At 42.5% G+C, this 22,747-nt stretch overlaps 1 protein-coding gene across 2 annotated transcripts in view; it reads left to right on the forward strand.

Annotated features, from left to right (window-relative positions):
• The window catches only part of LOC108497631 (transmembrane protein 132D-like), a 227,925-nt gene that overhangs the window by 175,012 nt on the left and 30,166 nt on the right, over positions 1–22,747 (forward strand). For both annotated transcript variants that reach the window (XM_017815382.1, XM_017815384.1), the window contains exon 5: positions 13,513–13,656. In XM_017815382.1, coding sequence (XP_017670871.1) covers positions 13,513–13,656 — 144 coding nt within the window. The remainder of the gene's footprint in view (positions 1–13,512; positions 13,657–22,747) is intronic.

Here is a 22,747-nt window from a genome sequence, read left to right on the forward strand (position 1 = left end):
AAAAAAAAAGAAAAAAGAGGACCTTGAGGTACTTTCAGTTGGATTTGGTTAAGCTTGTGGACTGTGATATCACAGTAACACAGGTGATCTCTTGGCCATCAGGTTTACTCTCATTAAAACAAGTGAGAAGTTTGCTGTTGCAGCCATCAGGTGCAGAATGAGTCCCAATCCTTTCTGGACGTCTGACCTTGGAAACAGCCTCCTGTGTAGTCATCCAGCACTGCAAATAACAGCATTTATTGTCAGGGTGAGTGGTGCAGCCTAGAACTGTTTGATTTCTCAACTTCATAATCACTGTAGAGTGATTAGTTCCTAACATAGTCCTTTGTTTATGTGATCTTTTTTTCTAATATTTAAAATGAGAAGAAACTGGAGGAAGAAAGTCTTGTTACTCTTGCACTGACATCAAAAGAATTGTTGGATGCACATCTCTGCACACATGAGATTAGGAAAATACTTCAGATGTCCTGGGTACAAAACATGTAATTTGATGTCAAGTCCAGATTTATTTCCTTGAGGACATTGGACTGATACTAACACAAGTTCTCTACCAATCATTCCAGAAGGATTAGACACTAAACAATAGTCACAGAATGTACAATGTAGTCTTAAAGGCATTGAATCTGCAGCATGCATGTTCCCCAGGATATTATTACAAGATTCTTCATGTCTTTTTTCTAATGGCTTTTTGGATTCCCTGCTTTCAGCCTGCCACAACCAGCTTTACAAGTGTCCAACCGTTCTTCTTCTCTGTTATTAATTTTTTTTTTCCTATTGTAGAGCACTTCTGATCGTTCTTCTGTCTGTCTAACTGCCTCTTAAGTTTATTGCTTTTCTGTGGTGCTGTTAGGGATTTTATTTCCCACTTGGTATTACTTTTTAACTACTCATGTAAATCTGTATCAGTTCGGATTCATGCAGAAAAAACAATTTGTCACAAATCTGTAAAGGCTAAATGATCAAAGCAGAGCTTGTGGGCTCACTGCTTTCTTTCTCAGCCTACTCGTAGACTTAAAAATATTTCATCTCCATTCAGATTCTTATACTGCCCTGTGCTATAGCTTTTATAGAGGGGAGTCAAATGTAGGGGTCACTTTCTTGGCATATCTGCAAGATCAGCAAAGTTGCACCCATTTATATCTCAGTGGAGCTGGCAGTAGTTGTCACTGGGTAACCACACAGAAAAAGTTGTAAGTAAGTAGACAGGCACAAAAAATACCTTTATGGACATGGAATTTGTAACCAGGGCAGTTGTTAAAAGTAAAAATTTGGTTGCTGTGTTCTATGAAACAAAAAAACCCCAAATTGTAATTTTCCTCCCAAACCCAAATGCAAAGATCTGAAGTTTTTGGCTCCACAGATGGCAGTGTTATAACCAAAGGTGCACGGGGATAAATGGCACTTTTGTGCCCAGAAATACGGTGTTAATGCCCTTCTCAACACGTGTGACACAGAGAATGGATGAGTTTACCCACAGGAGGGCACAGCCTCTGCAGCCACTGCAGGCAGGGCCCAGCGTCCTCATCCAGTCACTGTCATGGATTTTTTTTCTAAGGACATTCTGTGACCCAAATTCTCTCCTGGGCATGGTGGTGTCCTCACGAAGGTCATGGTCACATGTCTCAGAGCAGACTTTGGCCCCATTTGCCATATGGGAGCTGGAACATCATCTTTTTTTTCTGAATGTCCCTTTTGTTTATTTTTGTGTTTCTGTTTAAAGCTCAAATGAGGAGCTAATTAGGAGCCCAGCAGAGCCCTTGGCTGCAGGCTTCCCCGCTGCTCTGCCGTTAGTCTGCTCATGAATGAATTGTTGGGTTTGAGGCAGGTTTCCAGGGCCCCTGTGATGGTCCCAATTTAGCTCAGGCTGCTTATTGCTTGACATTCCTAAATATGCATGTGCTATGAAAACCACCAGGCCAATCTGGAAGGAAATTTTGGAACGAGCAACTTAGTCACTTCTCCTCTGCACAGTGACCTGGAGTTCTCCTTTCTTTACAAACCTCTTTCTTCTCTTTAGAAATGTGAAAAACTAGTTTGGTCCTTGCACTCTGGCTCTGCCACAGGAGTTTACATTTATTGCCCCATTTGGGCAGATTTTGTCCTTGCAAATCTGCTTTTTTTCCTCCCTGTCACTGCCTCATTTTCTCCTTGTCTTCCCGCCACGCTTGGTGCATCATCTGTGTTGCTATCAGGATTTTCCATGTGCAGCAGAGGAAATGGGATGGCAGAGCTCCAGGGATTGCTGCTGGCTTTGCCAGTGGCTCTCTGTGGAGGCTCGGGCAGCAATCCTAGCCTCACTGCTTCTCTGCTTTCCCCTCTGGAAAACTGCAAGGGAGACAGCAGAGCTTCTAAAATGATGTGGAAATCAAGTCAGAGTTGATGAATGTGTTGTTAAACGGGCTTGATGATCTTAGAGGTCTTTTCCAACCTTTATGATCCTACGTGCACCTTGATTTACCTGTTTAACTAACAGGTCTTGCTTAACCTCAGAGCTTTAAACCAAAGCTGTGAGAGATGGGAGGAGAGGAACAAGCAAGTCCGTTGGAGATTTGCAACATCCTGTAATCACCGTGGCAGAGTTGAATTTTAAAGAGGGTTGTGAAGTCATCAGCTCTGCAGGTGCCACGGGTAAAAAGCACGGATGTGCTGGTGAAAGAGCTGGCTGGAAGACATTAAAAGCTTGGAAAATTGTAGGAGATAACCGAGCATCTCAGGAGGATGGGGCGAAACCATCCCGGACTTTGAGGTGAAAATGAGGCAGTTGCGCTGTGTGCCCGGGTTGTGGAGCTCCTCGAGCCCAAATGCCCGAGCAGATGCTGCGTGTGGTGCTTGGCAGAGGAGCAGGGGAGCTCTCTGAGGATATCTGTGATAAAAAAAGCTGCATCTGCGCCTCTGCCCACAGCGCCCGGGCCTCTGAGAGGTCACTGTGAACATGTGGCACAAGGAAACATGAGTCACCAAGGCAGACCCGCGGTGATAGATTGGTATGGAAATTAATTGAATGTTTCACGGCGGGGCTTCAAAGTAAAAACAAAGCCGTGTAAAGCACTGGCAGACAGACCTCAGCAGATGCACATGTTACAAGTTGATACTGAAGTGTTTTCAGGCGTGAATTTGTTTGTTGGTAAAACAATATAGAAAACTCTAAACTTAGAAAATAAAACATTTTGTTCCAGCTGTTTTGCATTTCCCAGAGGGCTCTGATGGGGCCTGATTCCCACACAGTCCAAGCCTGGGGACTTTTACAGGAAGCCTGTTCCCCAGGAACATAAAGGCACATCATATATACCTCTGTGATTCTATGATTCTCTGATATGTGGAATGTAGGAAATACTTTTCTAAGGAAGTTAATACAGCTGCTGTGATCATTGACTCATTTACGTGTTCCTAATCTATGGTTATCAATAGTTCTGGTCTGTGCAGAAATAGGCTTCATCCCACGCGTGATTATGTGGGAGGGAGAGGACAGATAATGGAGTGTGAGAGCAGGGAGGGCTCTGCCACAGCAGCAGCCTCGGTCTCCAGCTGTGCCCAGCACCCAGTGCAGCATTTGCTACATGTACTGCATTAAAGTCCTGTATCCTTCAGCACAGTGAAGTGGGACAGTACTTTCCCTGTGCATTCTTTCGTCAGCAGTTAACCTTCCCTAGAGAAACTGTGAGTCCCTGTCCTTCCCTGTCCCCTCTCTTTGTTCTCTGCCTCAGAATCCTTCCCTCTCCCCATCTCCCATCCTTCCCCAGCCTCAGCTCTCTTCCAGTTTGTCACTTGCTGGCTGTGACAGTGCAGAAATGCGCTTGTGGCCAGGGCAGACAGGGCTGGGGGTGCCCTGTGGCTCAGAGCCCTGTGTGCCCCTGCCCTCACCCAGCCCGGGGCAGAGGGGCCGCAGGAGGGGAGGGCAGCAGAGCGTGCAGGCAGGGCGGTGTGGGGATCTCAGTGCTGTCTGGCCCTGGAAAGCAGAGAATGACAAAATAAAACCTGTCAAATTTCTCTGCTGGATATTTCTGCCTCCCAAGGGCTGCTCTGATCCCATCCTCGTTGGCCAGACCCCAAGGAGCCGTGTGGCAGGCAGGGAAAGGGTTCCCCAGCCGCGTCCCCTTGCGTTCCCTCCAGAGCACATGAGGTTAGCACAGGGTGGAGGATGGGAGGGATTCATGCGGCCTGGGAGTGACACCAGCAATCTGTGAAAAAAAGAGAATTAAAAAAAACCATATTAAACAGGTTAATGATTGGTTTGGGGATTTTTAGTGTTTTCCTCTGTGCAGGCGAAGCTGTTTCAGTGACCCCCACCATGCTTGCTACACATCACACCAAATATTTACTCTGCTGAACGGCAGTGCCAGAGCCTCGATGGCATCTTTGCTTTGAAGTGATGTTTTGTTGCTGGAAATCCCTACATAGCATCTCATATTCCACCCCTTACACAGCTCCAAAAAATCCCCTGCAGGCACCAAACCTCCGCATTAGGCTCCCGCACTGCAGGCTCGAGAATCAAAAGAGCCTTCCCGCTGGCACATCAATCCAGGAGCTGAGACACTGACCCCATGTGTGAAATTGGGATTGGGTTCAGCTAATTCTGCATGACGTGTCCCTACCAGTCTCCCCAGTCCCAGCAATTGAGCGGCATCAGACACAGCTTATCCGTGCACCTCAGGCCACATCCCCCAGCTCTGCTGCTCTGAAAGGTCTCCTTTGGCTGTCAGATGTGCCTTTCCCTCCTGAGACGGTGTCTGGGAGTGCTGGCAGCCTTCCTAGGGAAAGCCGAGAAGGAATCTTCCCCAAGTTTGTTTGTTTGTTTGTTTGCTTGCTTGCTTTTAGCAGCAAACCTTGTTGATTATCAGCTAAAGCAGTCTGTCTGGAGACCAAAATCAAGTATGCGCACACAGCTTCATGGAGTTACAGTTTGGAGCCTGTGAATTAATTAGCAATTTCTCTGAAGAGCCCCAGCCTGACAATTCACAGCCTCCCTAGCTCTGACTTTGATAAACAGTGAACGTTACATGACAGCTTCCTGGGATCGTGGTAGCCTACTTAGCACTGCAAGCCACCCAAACACCAAAGGACAGCTTGCCAGGAGTATGCTAACACAATTCCTAAACGTTAGACATCAAAAGGACTTTGTCTTTTTAAACCTGAGACAAATTAAATTTACATTGCCTCTACATCTTAAAAAAAAAGTGAACTCCCATGGGAGGATTTGACTCCTCAGCTATCGGAGTGTAAGGGAGATCCAGTATGGCTTGTGTAGCTTCCTGGGAATGCTACAGACTGACCTGTTGCTAAATAGTTCATTACTCTCTCTAGATAGTTTGCCTGTGTGCTGCCTGCTCCCAGAAATACAGAAAATGCAGGCTAAAAATGACATCCTTCTGCTCTGTGCAGTCACTGTGGGAGACCTTAAATCCTTGGGTGCCTTTATCCCAGCAGCAGAGCTGTAAATACCAGTGAGCACCAAAAAAGGAGGTGATGTCCTTCACCCTGACTTTGTTCTTTGCATTTGTTGTGTATTTGCCGTGTTTCCCCTTCAGGAAAAATGTTACCTATTGTAAGTTGGTCCAGCAGCTTGACCTGGGGTCTGAACCGTGGGCTGGGCATTGTACAAATACAAAACAAAATAGAAAAAATCCCTGTTTCGAGCTGTTCCATTTGAGATACAGGAGGCAGACAAAGGTAAGGAAAAGGGACACAACAGGCAAAGATGTTTTTCTCTCCCTCGGAGTGAGATTATTTATTTTCTAAGGGTTTTTTTTCATCGTTTAAAGTTGTGGAATTGAATCCTGCAATCACTGCAATCCTGCAGTGTCCACAGCCCAGGATTGCCCATTATAGCAACACACACGTGTGAAACAAGGGAATTTATCAGCCTGAACAGTGGCCTCACTTCACCAAGGCAGATACAGTAGCACCTGAGATGCATTTCTTTCCTTCTTGAGCTTTTTGCTGAACATCACGGGCTGTGTAATGATAGACCTCTCACTGCTGGCCATCTTCTAATGATCCCACTTTTCCTTTGCAACTCCTATCTCTTATTTTGCTCCTTCTCTATTTACTACACACAGCACTGTCTTATATATTTATTTAGCTTTTCTTCTTCACCCCCTCCTCCAGCTTTAGCAGTGAAAGATTCTATCTATGCAGAGATGAAAGTTCGTTAGCAAGAATATAAAATAGCTGAAAGGCTTTGCAAAAGTAAAGTCTCAGATTAAATATAATTAGGTATTTTTCCTGAATGCCTCGTGTGTGACAGTAGGAGGAACACACAGTCTCTCTGATTATCCCATGTTGCTTTTTCCCTACAGCACAATCCAGCAATTGGCTGTTCCCTGGTTTTTGACTGGAAAATTGTGATTGCTGGGCTTTGTATGCATGTGGGGCTTTGTTTCACTGCTCATCCTTGCCAAATCTGCTCTCTCCATAAGCACTGGTTGTGCCCCAGTGGAGGGGGAGTGAGAGCGTGGCTGGAGGTGAGTCACCCCCACTACATGGAGTCTAAATTATTCAAGGAATCACAGACTGAAAAAGAAAGGATGAAAAATATATTCAAACATCGATTCTGCCACCCACTTCTTGCTAAACAACGGTTTTGCAATCACATTTTGCCATTAAAAAAAATCCATTTTCCCCTCTCCAGCGGCTCTGTGGAAGACTGGGAGTCAGCAGGTAAATCCATCCAGAGAAACCTGCATTTGGCTTTCTGTGGATGCTCCTCTTTAACCCTGTGTCAGCACATCTGACTGTGGAGCTCTCTTGCCTGTACTGAGGAAAAAAGGAAGCCGATTAAGTAGCAAATGCTTGAATTAAACGTGATTAATTTGCTTATATCCCCGTGACTTCAGATTTCATTCGGTGTGATGAAAGGGGCACACATTAAACCAAACAGTTAACCTTGAAGTTCATGTCAGTCTTTTCACATTTTCACATTCAGTTTTCACCATCATTTCTCATACTTTCGGTGTTTCAACTTGTACTTACAACTCTTCTATTTATATTAAAGGCCTCACAGATTATTTGGTGTTATTTCTGGCCACTGTATCTTTATTCCTTTGGACGCAGAAGAATTGCAGCTAATTTTTCAATTATTTTTTTTTTTCAGTGCTTCCTAAAGAACCTGGAAACCACAGGGCAAATAAAGAAATTAGAATTGTATTTGCAAACAGCTATTTCAAGCTGTTTGCAAGCTCAGAGCTGACAATAATGTATTACAGGCGAGAAAATTTGCTTTAGGGCATTTTTGGTTTCTCTGCACCACCCTGTATCTGGCCCCGCCAGCTGCTCCTAAAACTTGTACTTCAGCTGCCATAATCTTGTCATTAAAGGTGGATTTAAGTTTTAAGAACCAATGAACAAACCTTTTTACTTGCAACCAGAGGCTGGGAGATGACTCTGCATTTAAGGTGCAAGCTCAGCTTTACTCCAGCGTTCAGCACTAATCCCGTAAAATCGAGGCTGGGATGGGACCAACCCAGGGCAGCTCCTTTAGAGAGATGCATCTATTTGCTTTATTGTTCAGCTGCTGCCTCCTGACTTTTCAAATCTCTTCAATGTCCTTGTTTCTGTTTCCTATCCTTGCAGTGGTAACGGGAGGCAAAAAGCTGAACTTGACCACATCCGTGAGAATGTCAAGTATTTAGACTTTATTGGTTTAGAAGCTTACTAAATTTAAACAGAAGCATTAACATGGCCTTAGGCTCTCTTGACAGTTATAAACTCTTCCTTGGGGGGATTTCTGTAATGCTTTCTAATCAGCTTAAGGAGTTAATTAAACAGCTGTCACTTAGCTTCTTAATTCTGAGACTTGATGCTAAATAAGATTTGAAATTAGTTATGCATGACTGAAGAATGGATTCTCTGATACAAGCAAGATGGCTGCTAGCTGAGCAGAAGGAAAATCTGGGTCTTTTTTAAACTAAATAGTGAAAAGATTCAAGGTGGTACCATGGATTAATGCTTTACATGCTGATTAATAGAAAATATATTAAAAAAAAAAGAGGAAAATGGAGAACGTTAAGGAATGCCAAATGGGATGGATTTACAGGCAGCTATTACTTCTCATTTGGTGACGTGCTCTGGACTTCTGGAGATTTCAGGGATCATTTTATTCTATTGCAGTCTGTACATAGCTAACCCCAAGGCCAAAATACCTATTGATAACAAAAAGGAACATGCTTGATTTTTGAAATCAGATCTTTAGCCTGCAAAGATATTTTCCACCATAATAAAAAAAAATTAGTTGGAGATCTGCTGTGCTTACAGGACATGTATTAGAGTGTTGTGGGGACTTTTTAATGCCTTTTTTTCCTTGTGTATTGTAGGAGGAGAAGCCCTTCTTCTGGCAGGTGTGAGTGTAGCAGTGGAATGATGCTCCTCACTTGCAAGAGAGAAGCTACAATATATTTTATTGATATATAAGAGAGTAGGATGATCAAATCCAATGGTAAATGCAACAGTGGTTTAACAAGATTCAGTGGCACTCAAGGTGCACTTGAGTATTTACTGCATCAAAGACAGGGTCAGACAGAACTCTCAGGGAGACCCTTCTTTGGACTCATGAGGTTGAAAAGGACTCCCCTGTGTACTAAACTTCACAGAGCAGAGTGCAGGTGCAGCTGGATCCAGGCTCAGTCCCAGACTGGGTCAGAGGTTCATGTCTAAAGGATTGTGTGTGTGCAACCAGTCCTCTGTACCACTTAACCAAGATCTCAGAGTTTCACTGCTTTTGTTCCCAGTTCCCTTGCCGAGCACCTGACACAGTCAGGAACCTCTCAGCCTCGAGGATTCTCTCAGCCTGGAGGATTCTCTCAGCCTGGAGGAGTAACCTTGAGAGGTTCCCTGCTCAAGGGTTGATCTTGGTGTGCTGCCCACTGTTTGTGGAGTGAGACAATTGACTTACAGTCATATTTGCATAGCAGCCCTCAGCTGCTGAGCAGGATTTATGACCCTCAGCTATTGTGTTGTTATCTGTCTCCCAGAGTCCAACTTCAGCCAGATGCAGCCATCAGGACCACCACTGGTGGCTGTTGCTTCAGCAGAAAAAGGGGGGGCACACTGACCCCCCCAGAGCTGCAGATCCATCCAAGTTATTTTGAGGAAACATGTCTCCAGGTCTTTTTTTTTTGAAAACAAGCTGGTGCCTTGCTCGCTGCTGCTTGTAGCTGTGTGAGGGCTAACAGGGATTCGGTGTTAAATTGATGTGTTGACTCATGTTAAAATGCTTTTGGAAAAGAATGTTGACAGTTAGTACCGAACTTTTCTTTGTCAGAAGTTGGATGTGGGGCCTCAGGGCTAAGCATGAGTTAGTCTTGGGTTTATTTCTTTTAAAAATGCATACATATATATATACATATATTAAAAATACAAACATAAGGAAATACTGTGTATACAGAGAGAACTAGGGGAAGAAACAGAAATTCCTTAAAATTTGTGAAGATATTGTTAAAGCCCTTTTTTTCACCCCAGGAATTATAAGGCAAAAAGATGTCTGAAGGGAAATTAAATTGCAGGGAAGCTACCAATTAAAATTGAAAAAACTAATAGGTATTCACTTCTGCATTTCTACTTAAATAGATGCTTACTGTGTACATCTTCTGAATGTGTGTCTGCTGGAGGGCTTAATATGCTCAGTTATTTAATATGAATCTCTTCAGTAGGCAAAGAATGCTCGCTCCAGGACCTTCTTTAAAGTATTACTATTTATTTACCGTGGTAGCTATTTCAGAATAAAGATTACCTGGTCCTCCGTTTCTAACACATGAAGAAACACGTTTTTTCTCTGATTATTATTTCATTTTATTATTTGAGGGGTTCACTGTGTGAGAATTATAGAGATACGCTGTGTAATCCTTAGAGAAAGTTCAGCATCTTTTTAATGGCTGCTCAGGGAATCAACTTTCAGCAGTGAGACTATTTGGCTATAGCTTTGCAAAGGCATAACTATTCCCATCTTCCAGTGCCTTGACATCTTATCTCCTATAATCTATGTTAGTTATGGATAAAGAACATAATATTTCTTCAGGAGATTCCTTTATCACTTAAGCAGCAAAAAGCAACAGTTTTAAATTAGTAACTATTTAGATTTATAGCTCTTGCACGCTAAGACTCTCAACTATAAATCTCTGTGTAGCTAAATAAGTATCATGTTCCTTTCCTCAAAATGAAATAATTTTCATATGCTTTCACCAGGGGAACATTAAGACCTTTCTGGCCATTAAATAAGTGCCTGAAGGAGCATTTTACTCTGGCCCTGCTGTGTAAGTTGGTGTAAATGGTTATTATGCCTCTATGTTCAGGGATGAGATGCAAACCAGGTGCCTAAAGAATTCATCCTCCAAGTCCATACATGTGGAGGTACTGAAATCTCTGCAAACAGGAGATACAGCTCAGTTATTCCAGTGTTGATCAGCACAGTTTCAGGCCAGTGCCAGCTTGCTTTGCTCATCTTTTACTTTAGTTCTTGGGTGGATCTGTTTTCCTGAGACTGAACAAGCAGTTGTTGATAGAAAGTCAGAGAACCATCACAGGCATTTGTATGAACTCCAGGCATTACTTCTTGCCCACCACCTCCCTCATTTCCTTGGGAGAGAGGGGACAAAGATTGTTTTGGAGATATTTATGTTTGTCTAATAATCAGCAATGCTGTCACGTGCTGCTCGTTGTGCTGACACTGCTGTGCACGGTTCTGAAAACACTTTGTTTCTGAACATGGATCTAGAACACGAATACAGACAAAAACTACAGAACTTTGAGTCTGGGATCTTCTATTTTGGATAGAAACAACATGTGTTTCTATCTTCCTTATCTTAGAATCAGGTCTGAATGTGCTCATCTCACTGTTTTTAGGTGCTGTCATTGAAGTTGCTGTGATTATTTACAGAGTTGGGTTAAGTACAGACCTGCCAGGCAGACAGAGAGCTCTGGGGCAGGACCCAAGGCCATGTTACTGAGCTTTGGAGCCAACTGAGCCTCTGGACATGCAGAAATTCCCTGTGGATTAGATGTACCTTGTGAAAGGTCCCGAGAAGAACAGGGTAGTGGCAGTGACACAGCTGAGGTACAACATATCCTGCTTTTATGTGTGTTTCCATAAAGTGGCAGGCAACAAACAGGTGGATTAGGATGCAGTCTGTATTCAGGATATCCAAAGCTAGCACTGGAAAAAAAAAACAGAGGCTCAGAAGAAATTCATGAAGCTTTTGAGAATCATTCTCAGTTCCCAGCTCTTACCAGGGGAAATTACATTTGCCTTTGGTAAGCAGAACTCATTAATCACACTGTTTCAAAGGCTTGGTTATTAAACTTCCCCTTGCTTTATAAAATAATTGCAAGGGTCATACTGTAATGGATCAACTGGAGGGAGGAAGCTCTGCCTGCTTGGGGGAGCAGGTCTAGGTAGGTGGTGTGGCCTCAAACAGTCCCAGTGAAATGAGATTCATGGCCCAGTGTTTGCAAAACCAGGACCTAACACCTGGATTTTGTAATTACCGTGGATGCTTAATAGCACTTGTTCTGTCAAGCTGCCTCCATGTGCAGCTCTGTGGAGGAGCTACAGGAAAGTAGAAAAAGCTTCTAAATAACCTGCCTGCAGTAACTTTGCTGCAAAACCCAGGTGTGGGGGAAAAAAATCGACCTGGAAACTTAATTGCAAATTTGAGAACTCAGTTGCCTTAATAATATATTCTATCCTGAGAACAAATGTGTGCTCAAGACAGACGGGCCTTACCATACAGGCAGATATTCTCACCTTTGTGTGAATTATAATTTCAAAATATCTCCAGGGCTTTTCTGCTGAGGGAGGGAGAGGATTTTCTTCTCAAGTTCTCTTTTTGTGAAATCCTCTTTCTCCCTTCCCTAAAGATCATGGTGAGGATGGGACAACATTAGCAAGGCAGCTACAAAGTGACCAGGAGGGGGTTTTTTTCTTTCTTTACATATTGCTTTATTTGTCCAAGAAAAGTATGTCTGTCTCTTTAAGTAGTAGGAAAAGGTCTTTTTGATGTGAATCTTTTAGATGAGGGAAATCTCAGCTTCTCCTCTTCAGCCCAAGAGGCAGTAGGAGCAATCATCATCTTCTGGTAGCTGGGTTCCAACTTTGTTGTCTTCCACAAGTAAAATCAGGTCAGTCTCAGAGCTCATAGCGTGAGCTATTTAGATAATGAGAATTTAGCACTTGGGGGGCTTTGGAAGCCTTTATTGCACAAGAGCCAACTGAAATCAAGAGCCTCTTGTTCTATGGGGTTGTTCATGGTTCTCAGGCACAGTTCTGAAAGGCTCAGAGACCTTTCCAGGAACGAGCAGGATATTGCAATTAGGGGTGGAAGGATTGGGGCAGCAATTTGTGCTCTGAGTGTCTTGGCACAGCTCAGGGATATCTCTGGTGCCAGACTGAGGTGACACCCAGGTAACAGAGAGCACTGTGTAGTCTCACACTCTTTGTACAATCAGAACTCAGCACTTTTAAATTAGAAGTGATGAATCAGATCCAAGGAATGCATTTTGCAATAATTGTCACAAGAGTGACAGACACGAGTCATGGCAGAGCTCATCTTCTTTAAAGAGCCCAGGCCCTCCTCAGCATCCTTCCTCTTTTTGGGAGAGGATGGCTTTGCACAAGATTCATTAAATGGTAAAAAAAGAGTTTTGGATATGCATTTGCCCACCTTTACCCAACAAGAGCTGGGATAAGTCCTAGAAAACCCAAAAAAGGTCTGATTCCACACAGTCATTTATGCAGGACCTGAACGATGGCACTCCAATTAATTCCCTTGGAGGCAGAGCAAAGGAAAAACACATGTTTTCTGTCAGGAGAGAGAGTGTCACTGTTTTGCAGGCTGTGAATCGTTGACTTTGCCAAGACTGCATCCCTGAGGGCAGCCTGAAGCCTGCCTCTGAGGCTGGAGCTGACTCCAAAGGCATGGCCAGCCTGAGTGTCCAACCAAAGGTGCAGCCAGAGGCCCTGTGCAGGATGGCAGTGGGCTGGAAGACAAGGACAATTGCAGACAATCTTCCTCACTGCAGGGACCTGTGAGAGATCACCCAGGAGACTGGGGCAAAGTGGATTTCTGACTGTCCTCAGTCCACACTTATTCCCTAACAATTGCACTGTATTTGTCCAGCAATGTCGTAGAGTTTCAGTGTGTGTAGAAAACCTTTCAGAAAACAGTTTTCTGGGTAAACCAGCAAGACTTAAGACACTATTTTTTGTGTGATCAGCAAGATTGGAGGTTTCATTACTGCTAAATGCAAGGTGCATCTTGTTTGTGTGGTGCAGGGTCATTCCTCGGGTGCCAGGTGGCTTTGGCACTTGATGAGCATCATGAAATAGCAATTAGGGCGTGACAAAAACTTAACAGCCCTCAATCAGAACTGGGAGTTTGGTTCCAGGATCGAAGGGAGGAAGTTTGTCTTTCCTGCCTGCTTGGCAGAACCATTAGGAATTAAAGTAAAGCTGAATCTAGGTGGTGTTACTGAATTAGTAGCAAAATATATTAATTAAAGGGACTTTTTTTTTTTTTCTCTTAGGAAGCAGAGATCCTGAATACAGCTATTCTCACTGGGAAAACAGTGGCTGTCCCTGTCAAAGTGATTTCTGTGGAAGATGATGGGACTGTGACTGACCTTCTGGAATCTGTGGAGTGCAGATCCTCAGATGAAGATGTCATTAAGGTAGGATCATACTGCTCCATTACACAAAGGCAGAGGCCCTGCAAAACAGTGGTGTTCTCTAATGGGATAAGTCCTTTCATCTTCCTAACTGCTCTACTGCTGGAACAGAGAGGTTTATTACTGCTGTTATTGCTGTGTGGATTGGCTCAGTGAAGCAACAAACCAAACACAAAATCACACATTTTCCATCCTGCTTGTCAAATACTTGGAATTGTCTGACACTTCCCACTTTTGAAGTATTTTCAGAGTTCACTCTACCTTCACTTTTTCAATTAAATGGGCTGTGTAGACTCAGGAATATTGGCAGCTGATGTTGTGGAGACAGAGGTGATTCCTCTGAAGTTGGTTTGCCACACTGGAACAGGAGCTGTAAGAAGTTTGCATCTCTTCTCTCTTCTATATATCCTGTAATTGGATATATAATTATTTGGTGTGTTGCAAACACCATTAGCTTTACTTTTAGTATTTTCTTTGGTCATAACTGTTACCAGGGTGTCTCTCCCTTGAGAAAACTGGTGCTTCTTGAAGGCTTTCAGCTGGTCCCAATATTACTACTAAAAGCTTGTAAGAAATCCTGAGTATTTCCCACTCTTCCTGGTTAATGACTGACATGTGGGTGGAAGGACACAGCAGTGGTGATGGTGGGAGATAAAGTGGAGAATATTCCAGCAGAGTGACAGAAAAGCTGGCTTGTCTACAGCAGCTTTTATCTTTTCTCAAACTCACCTGTGGCTGTCACTTGAGCAGAGGGAACTAAGAGACATAGCCACAAATAAAAGTCAAAATTGAATTTTTTTTTTTGTAAGATAACCAGCATGTCACAAAACGATTGCAAATACTTCAGGCCACCCCTCCAGCTGCTGGAAATCACTGTTATCCCATTAACTTTTGTGATCTGCCCCTTATTGAGGACTTGGCCTTTGTGAAACTTGCCTTAGCCTAGGGCTGAGTGGATTGCTGAGCATTCTGCCTGTTATAGTTCATTTTAATTTGGATTCACAGAGCTCAGGGCCTCCCCGGGCCCCATTACCTCAAAAACACTCTTCCTAGGGGACATTTTTCGCCTTTCTAGGCACAAATGAGTGTAGGTACTTGGTTGTTACTGTCATGTGGGGAACTGCTGGGACTTTGAGACGTCCTTACAAGATTAGCAGGTTCATGTTAACGAGACAGTGACAACTTAGAGCAGGGTAACTGAAGGATAAAGCTGAGTAGAGGTGTAAAGGATCTTTCTTGAGCTATCTCTAAAGATATTTTTTTGCCCAAAAATTGCAGGTTTTACACTCATTGGACTTTTTTTTAAGTAATTCCTTGATGATAATTTATGGTATACAAGATGAACACAAGCAATTTCAAAGTCCAGCATTTTTCATGTTTCCCATTTAAAATCTACTCAGGGTTCCTATTTATCTGAAGAGCCACCATGTTGGTATTTTCTGATTAAATGTGTGTTTCTGGCTGTATTAATAGAAATCTTTTGCTCTTTTCTTGCTTCTGTGAAGCCCTTTTGAATCTGGTAAATCTGCCAAATATAGCAAACCCTTGGACTTAATCTAGATTTAAAAACAGAAAGAAGTTATTCAGGGTCCTCGTGTTGTGGAATTTAATGGACTAAGAACTCACTAACTCACCAGCAACTTTTTCTTTTTTTGGGAGGGAGAACTGGAAAAAAAGGTTTTGAAAGCAAATATATCATTTGGAAGACATTTTAAAAAATTGGGTTTGTTTTCTGAAGTTGTAATTTATCAGAGTCATTTGGCCTGGTCACTGGATGTTGGGGCAGTGGTTTCTGTCTGACATAACTCTGCAGCAGCCTGTGTTCAGCTCTAGCTCTGGCAAAGAGGTCACAGCAGTAATAGTCTGTATCTGTCATTAAATGTAAGGACATGAACATACCAACACAGGCTTGTGTGTCTGTCCAACCAGGCTGTCACCAGCCAGAGATCAGGACATTCTGGGCTCCCTCCTCTGCAGTAGAGGGCGGGTTTCAGCAGCATTAAAATGAGTTGCCAGTTTAAAATGAGCTCTTAATTGAAAACGTGTCTCCAGGTTTCCAGTTTACCTGCTCTGTTTCAGGCCAAGCCTCCTTCACAGGCATCTAATGAAGAGAAAGATACATAATTACTGGCCAGCCTTCAGCAAGCAACTGTAATTAGAGTTTCTGTTCTCTGGGAATTAGAGTACTGAATATAAAATGGAAAAAAAAAATCTGCTTAAGATGCCCATTGCAATATAAAGATTAAGATTATATTTCTTTGGGTCTTTATTGTTGCTATTTTTCAATGCACCTGTCAAGTAGCATCTAACAGATTGATTATGTCTTTGTGGCTTAGCTTTTATTCCTGTTTTTTTGGTGTTGATTAATGAGGAGGTTAAGCTCATTTTCCTTGCAGAATGAGGATACCTCATTCTTCCTTTCGTTTCAGGGTCCACATTTATTACTCATTTTTTTCATCTGAGACTTCAAAGAACTTTAAAGAACTGGACCAAATTCTGCACTGACTCATTTTGGGCCAAACTGCACGTGGTTGAACTTGGTTGAATAAGCCAGGACAGAATGTAGTTCATTGAAACAATATTTTTATTACCAAGTGGTTATCTTAAATTATTTGGTCCAGCATGACAGAGTAACCAGACCAAAAAATGGAGGCATGTTATAGGCTGTGTTTTACAAATGACACAGAAAAGTTAAGGTGAGGATTTCAGTGCACTCTGAAGTTCTGAAGCTGATGTTAAAACTCCTACTGACCTCATGGGAAGGAGAGAGGTTGGTGAGCAGACTTTCTTGTCTTTTGTTAATATAGATCAAATTCTTAAATCGAGAATGGGGGGAAAAGGAAAAATAAACATCTTCTAATCTTTCATTTTGAAAAGATGTTTTCATTTCAAAATGGTCATTTTTTTTCCAAGGCTCAACAAAACCTAGAAGTCTCCAAAGCAAAACTTCCCAGTGCTCTGGGTTTTCAGTTTGATGAGTTAATTGAAAATCTGCATTTTGGTTGCCCTGAAATGAAAATACATGTAGGTTCATTTTGCTTGATCAGTTAGCTAAAAATTCCAGCACATTCTCAGCTCTGTCCAGAAGCCACTTGCCAGAAATCACAGAGTGAATGGTGCCAACACTGGGAACAGGAATCAGTCTCTCTGTCCCTTTTCTATATTGAACTGTGTATTTTATAGAGGACCCCATTCAAAATCTTCATGTTATCCAAGTCTGTGTGGCTTTCCAACAAAATACCTTCAGATTATTTCCTCCTAGAGCATCCTGTGCTCCTGGCTCTGAGGCAGGGATGCCAAAGGGAGGCAGGTGTGCTTTGTGCCTGCATTACAAGCAAATTCCTGGGGCAGAACTGAAGGGAGGGTGTTACTTCTGGCATCCTTTGCACAACCTGGGAGGCTGTGCAGGATGTTACAGCCTGGCCTCTCCCTCTGAATTCCCATTTCCCAAGGCTCTACAACCAGTTCTGGCTGTGGGATTGTTGCCTGGTGTTTGTGCTCGTGCTCTGCAGAGTCTCATCCCTCTGGCTTTGCGTGAGAAGCAAAGCAGGAATGTTTATCCCTCCTTGCTGTTTACCAGGATCCTGTAGAGCTGGAAAGCACCTGCTGCAGCCACGGCTACACGAGAGGGAGTCAGTGCTGGTCAAGGGAAAGGTTGGCAGCTGCTCTGCTCTGTTCACTTTGGAGTGTATTAGAGGGGATAACAGCACACTTGGCAATTTGTAAAATATTACTGCAGGCTAATAAATCTTTCAATAACACTTAGTGTGGTTTTATCAGTGGCAAAATAACATCTTTTTAATCAAGTGACAGACCTTACAAAACCTGAAGTGCCAGAGCATTTAAAATAGCCTGAAGCAGACAGTGTTTTAAAGCATTAAACTTTTAACAGCTGTTCCTTTTCTTCCTTACCCTGGCGCACTTCAGGGAGAAGTTGACTTCTTCTCAAGTCAGTGGAGTGACAAAGTAAAAAAAATGAAAGGGAGAAGCTAATCGAGTCCAGGATTTTATCTGCTCCTTAGTTAACATTGGCAGTTCCAGTGCTGCAGATTTCCCCACTGTACTTCAGTGGCAGTCCATTTGATGCTCTTTTAACAACACATTCTTGGAGGCATTGATTACACACATTTTCAGCTGGAAAGGAAAAACCCTCACAGCTGCAGGTCAAAGGCATGGGCCCCCAAATGGAGGCACTGCAAGGATACACAAAAAATTAAAAACATGGGTATGAAGAATCCCAGTTGCCTGGTGATCTCTCAAGTTTAAACTAATAATGGTAAAATAAATCTGTGCCTTGAGGATTTGGTAAAGATCAAGATCATGACATGATTTTCCACAATATGATGTGATTTCTCTCCTCAGCAGAACTGTCTTATTCCATCCCCAAAAATGTTGATCCATCTTGGAAAAATACTTTAAGTCAGCAAACATAAAAAGTAAAAATGTATGTTTTTATTTTCTGCAATGTCTAAACATTTCATTTTGATAGTAAATGATGAAATCATGTCCTGTCATTTCCCCTCAGTTTCAGCCTTCCTGACACTGGAATCTTTTTGAACTTTTCACCCCGGGATGAAGTAACTTTGGGGAAAAAAAGTACTTTTTCTGCTTTCTTCTAGTAATCGGGAGACAGGGCAGACTCAGAAAAATGCACTATCAAAACTAAAAGTTCTAATAGTAACTGTGGAGTGCAGTCCATGTGCTGTTGATGTTGGTTATAAAGGAAACAGGAACAATTTTAAGCCGTCTCTGGTGTGAAAAGCAGACGTGGCAAAGATGAATTCTGAATGTAGAACTGATATAACAGCCTTGCATCTCCCAGGAATTGTCTGAAGCTCACCTAAAGCTGTTGAAGTTACTGGATTTGTCTCTTTCATATTCTGCCAATTCATCATTCCGATGTGAGTCTCGAGAAATAATAAGGTTTCTGTGGCATTATTTGCCTTTTTTGTAATCATCCATACTGAAAATCCCAGCGTGGCTGCCACAGTCACTGTTGACTGCACTTCCTTTATATTTATGAAAGGCTATAAGCTTATAAAACACAAAACTTCTCTGTAATGGAAAAATTCCAAGTAATTCCTGAATAGAGACTTCTTCAAAATTCTACAGAAGATAACCAGGAATCTGTCCCTTTGTGCTTCATGGGAAAGTATACGTGTTCTTGCAGAGCCAGGGATAATAATCTCTTTTTGTGGGTATTTCTCTTCCTTTATTGGAAGAAATATGTCTATATCCATAAAAAAAAAAATGAGGCAAAATCTAAAGAATATCTGAACAGCAATGTCAAAGGGGACTTGTGTGAGCAAATTTAATCATCTGCTGAACCCACAAGGGGCTGATGGATGTCCCTAATGTGTTAAACAATTGCTAACGTGCAATTCTGCGACTGTTCAAAACTAAGTGACAGGGAGCTGCCATCCCTTGTCTCTGCTGCTGAGTGAAAATGAATCCATTTATTTTCTTGGGGGATGAGGAATGTGCCTGCTCAGCTCCCTCACTGAGCTCCTTTCGGATGCTCACGGTGCTCGTGCCAGCGCTGGGAAAGAAGTGACACTGGGGTGGGAATCAGTGGCTGAGGGTGAGAGGGTGGCCAGGAGTGCTTCTTTCTGTTGAGTATTTGCTTAAATGACACGTGAAATGATGGCTTTGCCCAGGCATTCCCCTGCTGTCACATCATCAGTCTGGTCCCACCCGCGTGAAAGGTTTATCCTGGCCCTGTGCCTGTGAATCCCTCCAGGAAAGATGCTCAGGAACAATCATGAGGATCTTCCAAGTGGCTCAAACTCCTTCTGATGTGTCAGATCTGTGGAGTGGAAGACACCTGTGTGGGAATGTCCAAATCCTCTCGTCTTTCAAAGGGGATTAGTGGTCTTAGAGTTTTTAGCTGCTTTCAAATCCCACCTCATTGAAAACTGAACCCCAGCATGTTGAGAAGTGCTCCAGCATCTCAGTGAGAAGAGATTGGTTGATCTCTAGAGAAAATGTGGTGAGGGAGCAAGGAACAGACAAAGGGAAATGAGTTCTCTTCTTCCTTCCACTGGGCTGAGCCAGCAGCTCAGATGATGTTACACTGATACAAATGATATAAATTGGGCTCAGATCATCCAGTAACACCTGTCTCCAAAACAGGAACTTGCATTAATCGTTACAAATTGTGATTCTTTCTCTTGAAAAGTTCCCTTCAGCTTTAAAACTCAGTTCTTCAGTTCCAGTGACCGTCTGCCACTTTCTTTGAGCAGATGAGGTATTTATAGCTCTCTGAGCCATCCTCCGGATCATGACACAAAACTCTGTGTTGCTTTGTTACCACACAGTAAAAAGCTGCAATATGCCATATAAATTACTGTCTTCTCAGCCCAACCTGGGATTTTTCTGGACATATCAGATACACCATAGCCACTAAATGACTTTGCTTTAGTTTATCGTTTGCAGGACTGTCCAGATATTGTATGGAAAGGGTTGGTCTTACTAAAATAAAAATATGTGTAACAAGATATTTTCCACTGATTTAAATATGCTCAGATCCTGTGGCTCTGTGAGGACTGTGTCAGTACTAGCTGAGGTGAGGCTCGTGGTGTGGAGGTAGCAGAGAAACTGCTGGTCAGATCTGAAGTATCCTGAATATCAGCTATGAAATAATTGGAAGAAGAAGGGTCTTATTCTAGACATACAAATCTGAAGGAAACGGGGAGCCTGCATGTATTAGGAAGGCTAAGAGGTGGAAAGGGCATAATGAGCCCGAGTTTTTAATGGTGTCTTGTTCTCTCTTTGTTGGTAATGAAGAAAGGAAGCGTGTTCTAATGGTTAAACCTGGGATTGGATTTTAGGCATTACGGATTCTAATAAGGGTTCAGTCTGCATAGAGTGTGTGACACTTGATTTTCATTTCTCCCTTAACAAGGTTGGATAACAATCAGATAAGACATTGGCTGGTTTTTCAGATGCTGCACTGAAATGTGCTGGTGATAGTGTGGGCTCTGGCACGTGCTTTCAGCTGTGACATCGAGGTGCTGTTGTGGTCCCTGGCATGTCCTTTATTTGATCTGTCTCAGCACAGACAAGTACAAAGGATGTATAATGGTCCTGAATTACCCTGACAGATAAAGAGCATTAATACTAAATCCCTGAAAAATGCTTGGAGACCTTTACATGAAATGTACTGTACAAGCATTATCATTATGATTGCTAATGATGTACATAACCCTAACTGGGACAGAACACAGAGTCTTTAGGAAGCTCTGCTGTTAAATTTAACTTAATCACAGCCCATACAAAATGCTATCATGATAAAATATTGGTGACTGAGTAAGGAAGGATTTAGAAATATTTTCAGACTTCTTACGTAAGAGAGTCTGTACAGGTTGGCTGACTGAAGATTTCTTCTCTTTTATTCACTATCTGGACCATTTTGCATTCCTTTCTAGGATGTTTTTTGAGGCAAGCATGTAACCCTCTTTGCCTGAATCTTAGAGGGCAAGGACTTTGTATACCAGGCCACAAGTTAAATGAATTGACTCGGGCAAGGTGAGATTCAGGCCTTTGTGGCTGTTCCCCTGAAACAGGGTACTTTTCAAATTATTTTTCTATTCTGGTTGGAGCAGACAATCATAGTCCCTATTTCTATCCTGATTGGAGCAGGTAGTCATCCTTCCTATTAATTAATAAGGACTGGAGAAATGTAGACACAAGTCTAGAGGGTGAACAGTTCCCTTTGGTAGCTTCATCTCTCACTCCTGCAGTTCTCCTCCAGTTGCCATCCAGCTGTTCCACACTGTCTGTTGCTGCTACTTTTGCTGTTTTCCTGTGCTTGCTGCATCTCTTCTCTTTGCTTCTGCCCTTACTTACCCTTTGAGTTGCCAGTTATTAACCTTCTTATATCAGTCCCATTGCCAAGCTTTCCTGAGAGCTCTGAGACAATAAAATACATAATGGCATCCTAATGGCTCGTGAGCACCATTGGCTGCATGTCTAGATCCTGCAGTTCCTTATTTAAGATTTGCAGAAGTGCTCAGCTTTGATTTAGGGAGATAGGTAAGCTCAGGCAGAGCAAATGTGTCCCATGAAAGATCAATTCATCCTTTTCCAGAGATGCTTTTCGTGTGGCATAATTTTTCAAATTGCCGTTCTCAAATAGCTCAGAATGAGTATGTTTTGAGGCAGATGTGTTTGTGCTGTTTGAAGTCCAGGCTCGTGCTCTCAGCTCTTCTCTGATTTTTCCATGATGACTTTTGGCTGCCCATTAACTTCTCTTTGCAGTCACTTAAAAAAATGATGTCGTGCTTCTGAAGGATTTCATGAGCATAAGAAGGTAAACCAGCCAAACACACCTGAAAAGTGCTTGAGGTGTCAGAATTCAAGGAGTTATCTGAGTCCAGTTTATTATCAAAAGTAATTATCTGTGATAGCTCTCATGCTTTACACGTGTGACAGGATCTGATCTGTTGCCTTTTCCAAGACTGTGGCTTGGGTGTTGTATTTGTTTGTAGGACACACCAGTGCAATTAATTTTCCCACATCAGCTACCCATGGAAATGCTGAACAGCTTTCCTGTTTCAGCCCTAGTCTGCAGCATCATCTTGTTTAACTGGTTGTTGGATGATAAGCCTGATTTCTGAATCTATTTAGGCATTCAAATCCAATTAATGTAATTGCAAATTAGAAACCTAAGCACCTACAAAAAGTGGCTTTAATGGCTCTTCAATTTTAGTTAAAAGTGTAACTGTGTATTTAGAGCAGGTGGGTATTACAGAAAGCTGATATTTTCTCCCAATTTATATAATCTCTTCCATATAATAACTATTAAAAATAATGTGATTATTTGCAAGCAGGTAATTATTTTGCAGCTGTAAACAGTTTTTGTTTGAGTAAATTCAGGGCATCTCCTTTAAACTTCAGGATTTGAGTGCCTTCAGCAATTTCTTGTAGCGTTTGTGAGCATGTGAAAAGCTGTGGTTAGTGTTTGAGATTCTGTACAGACCTGGAGCTGATACCAAAATGAAATTTGTGAATATGACGTTCCATTACATGCTCCATTTCATTCTACTCACAGCCAGAGAGGGAGAAATGAAACTTCAGTAATAAAGGGAAGTAT

This window comes from Lepidothrix coronata, unplaced genomic scaffold (genome assembly GCF_001604755.1).
Source record: "Lepidothrix coronata isolate B3197 unplaced genomic scaffold, Lepidothrix_coronata-1.0 Scaffold51, whole genome shotgun sequence".
In the NCBI taxonomy this organism is placed as follows: Eukaryota; Metazoa; Chordata; class Aves; order Passeriformes; family Pipridae; genus Lepidothrix; species Lepidothrix coronata.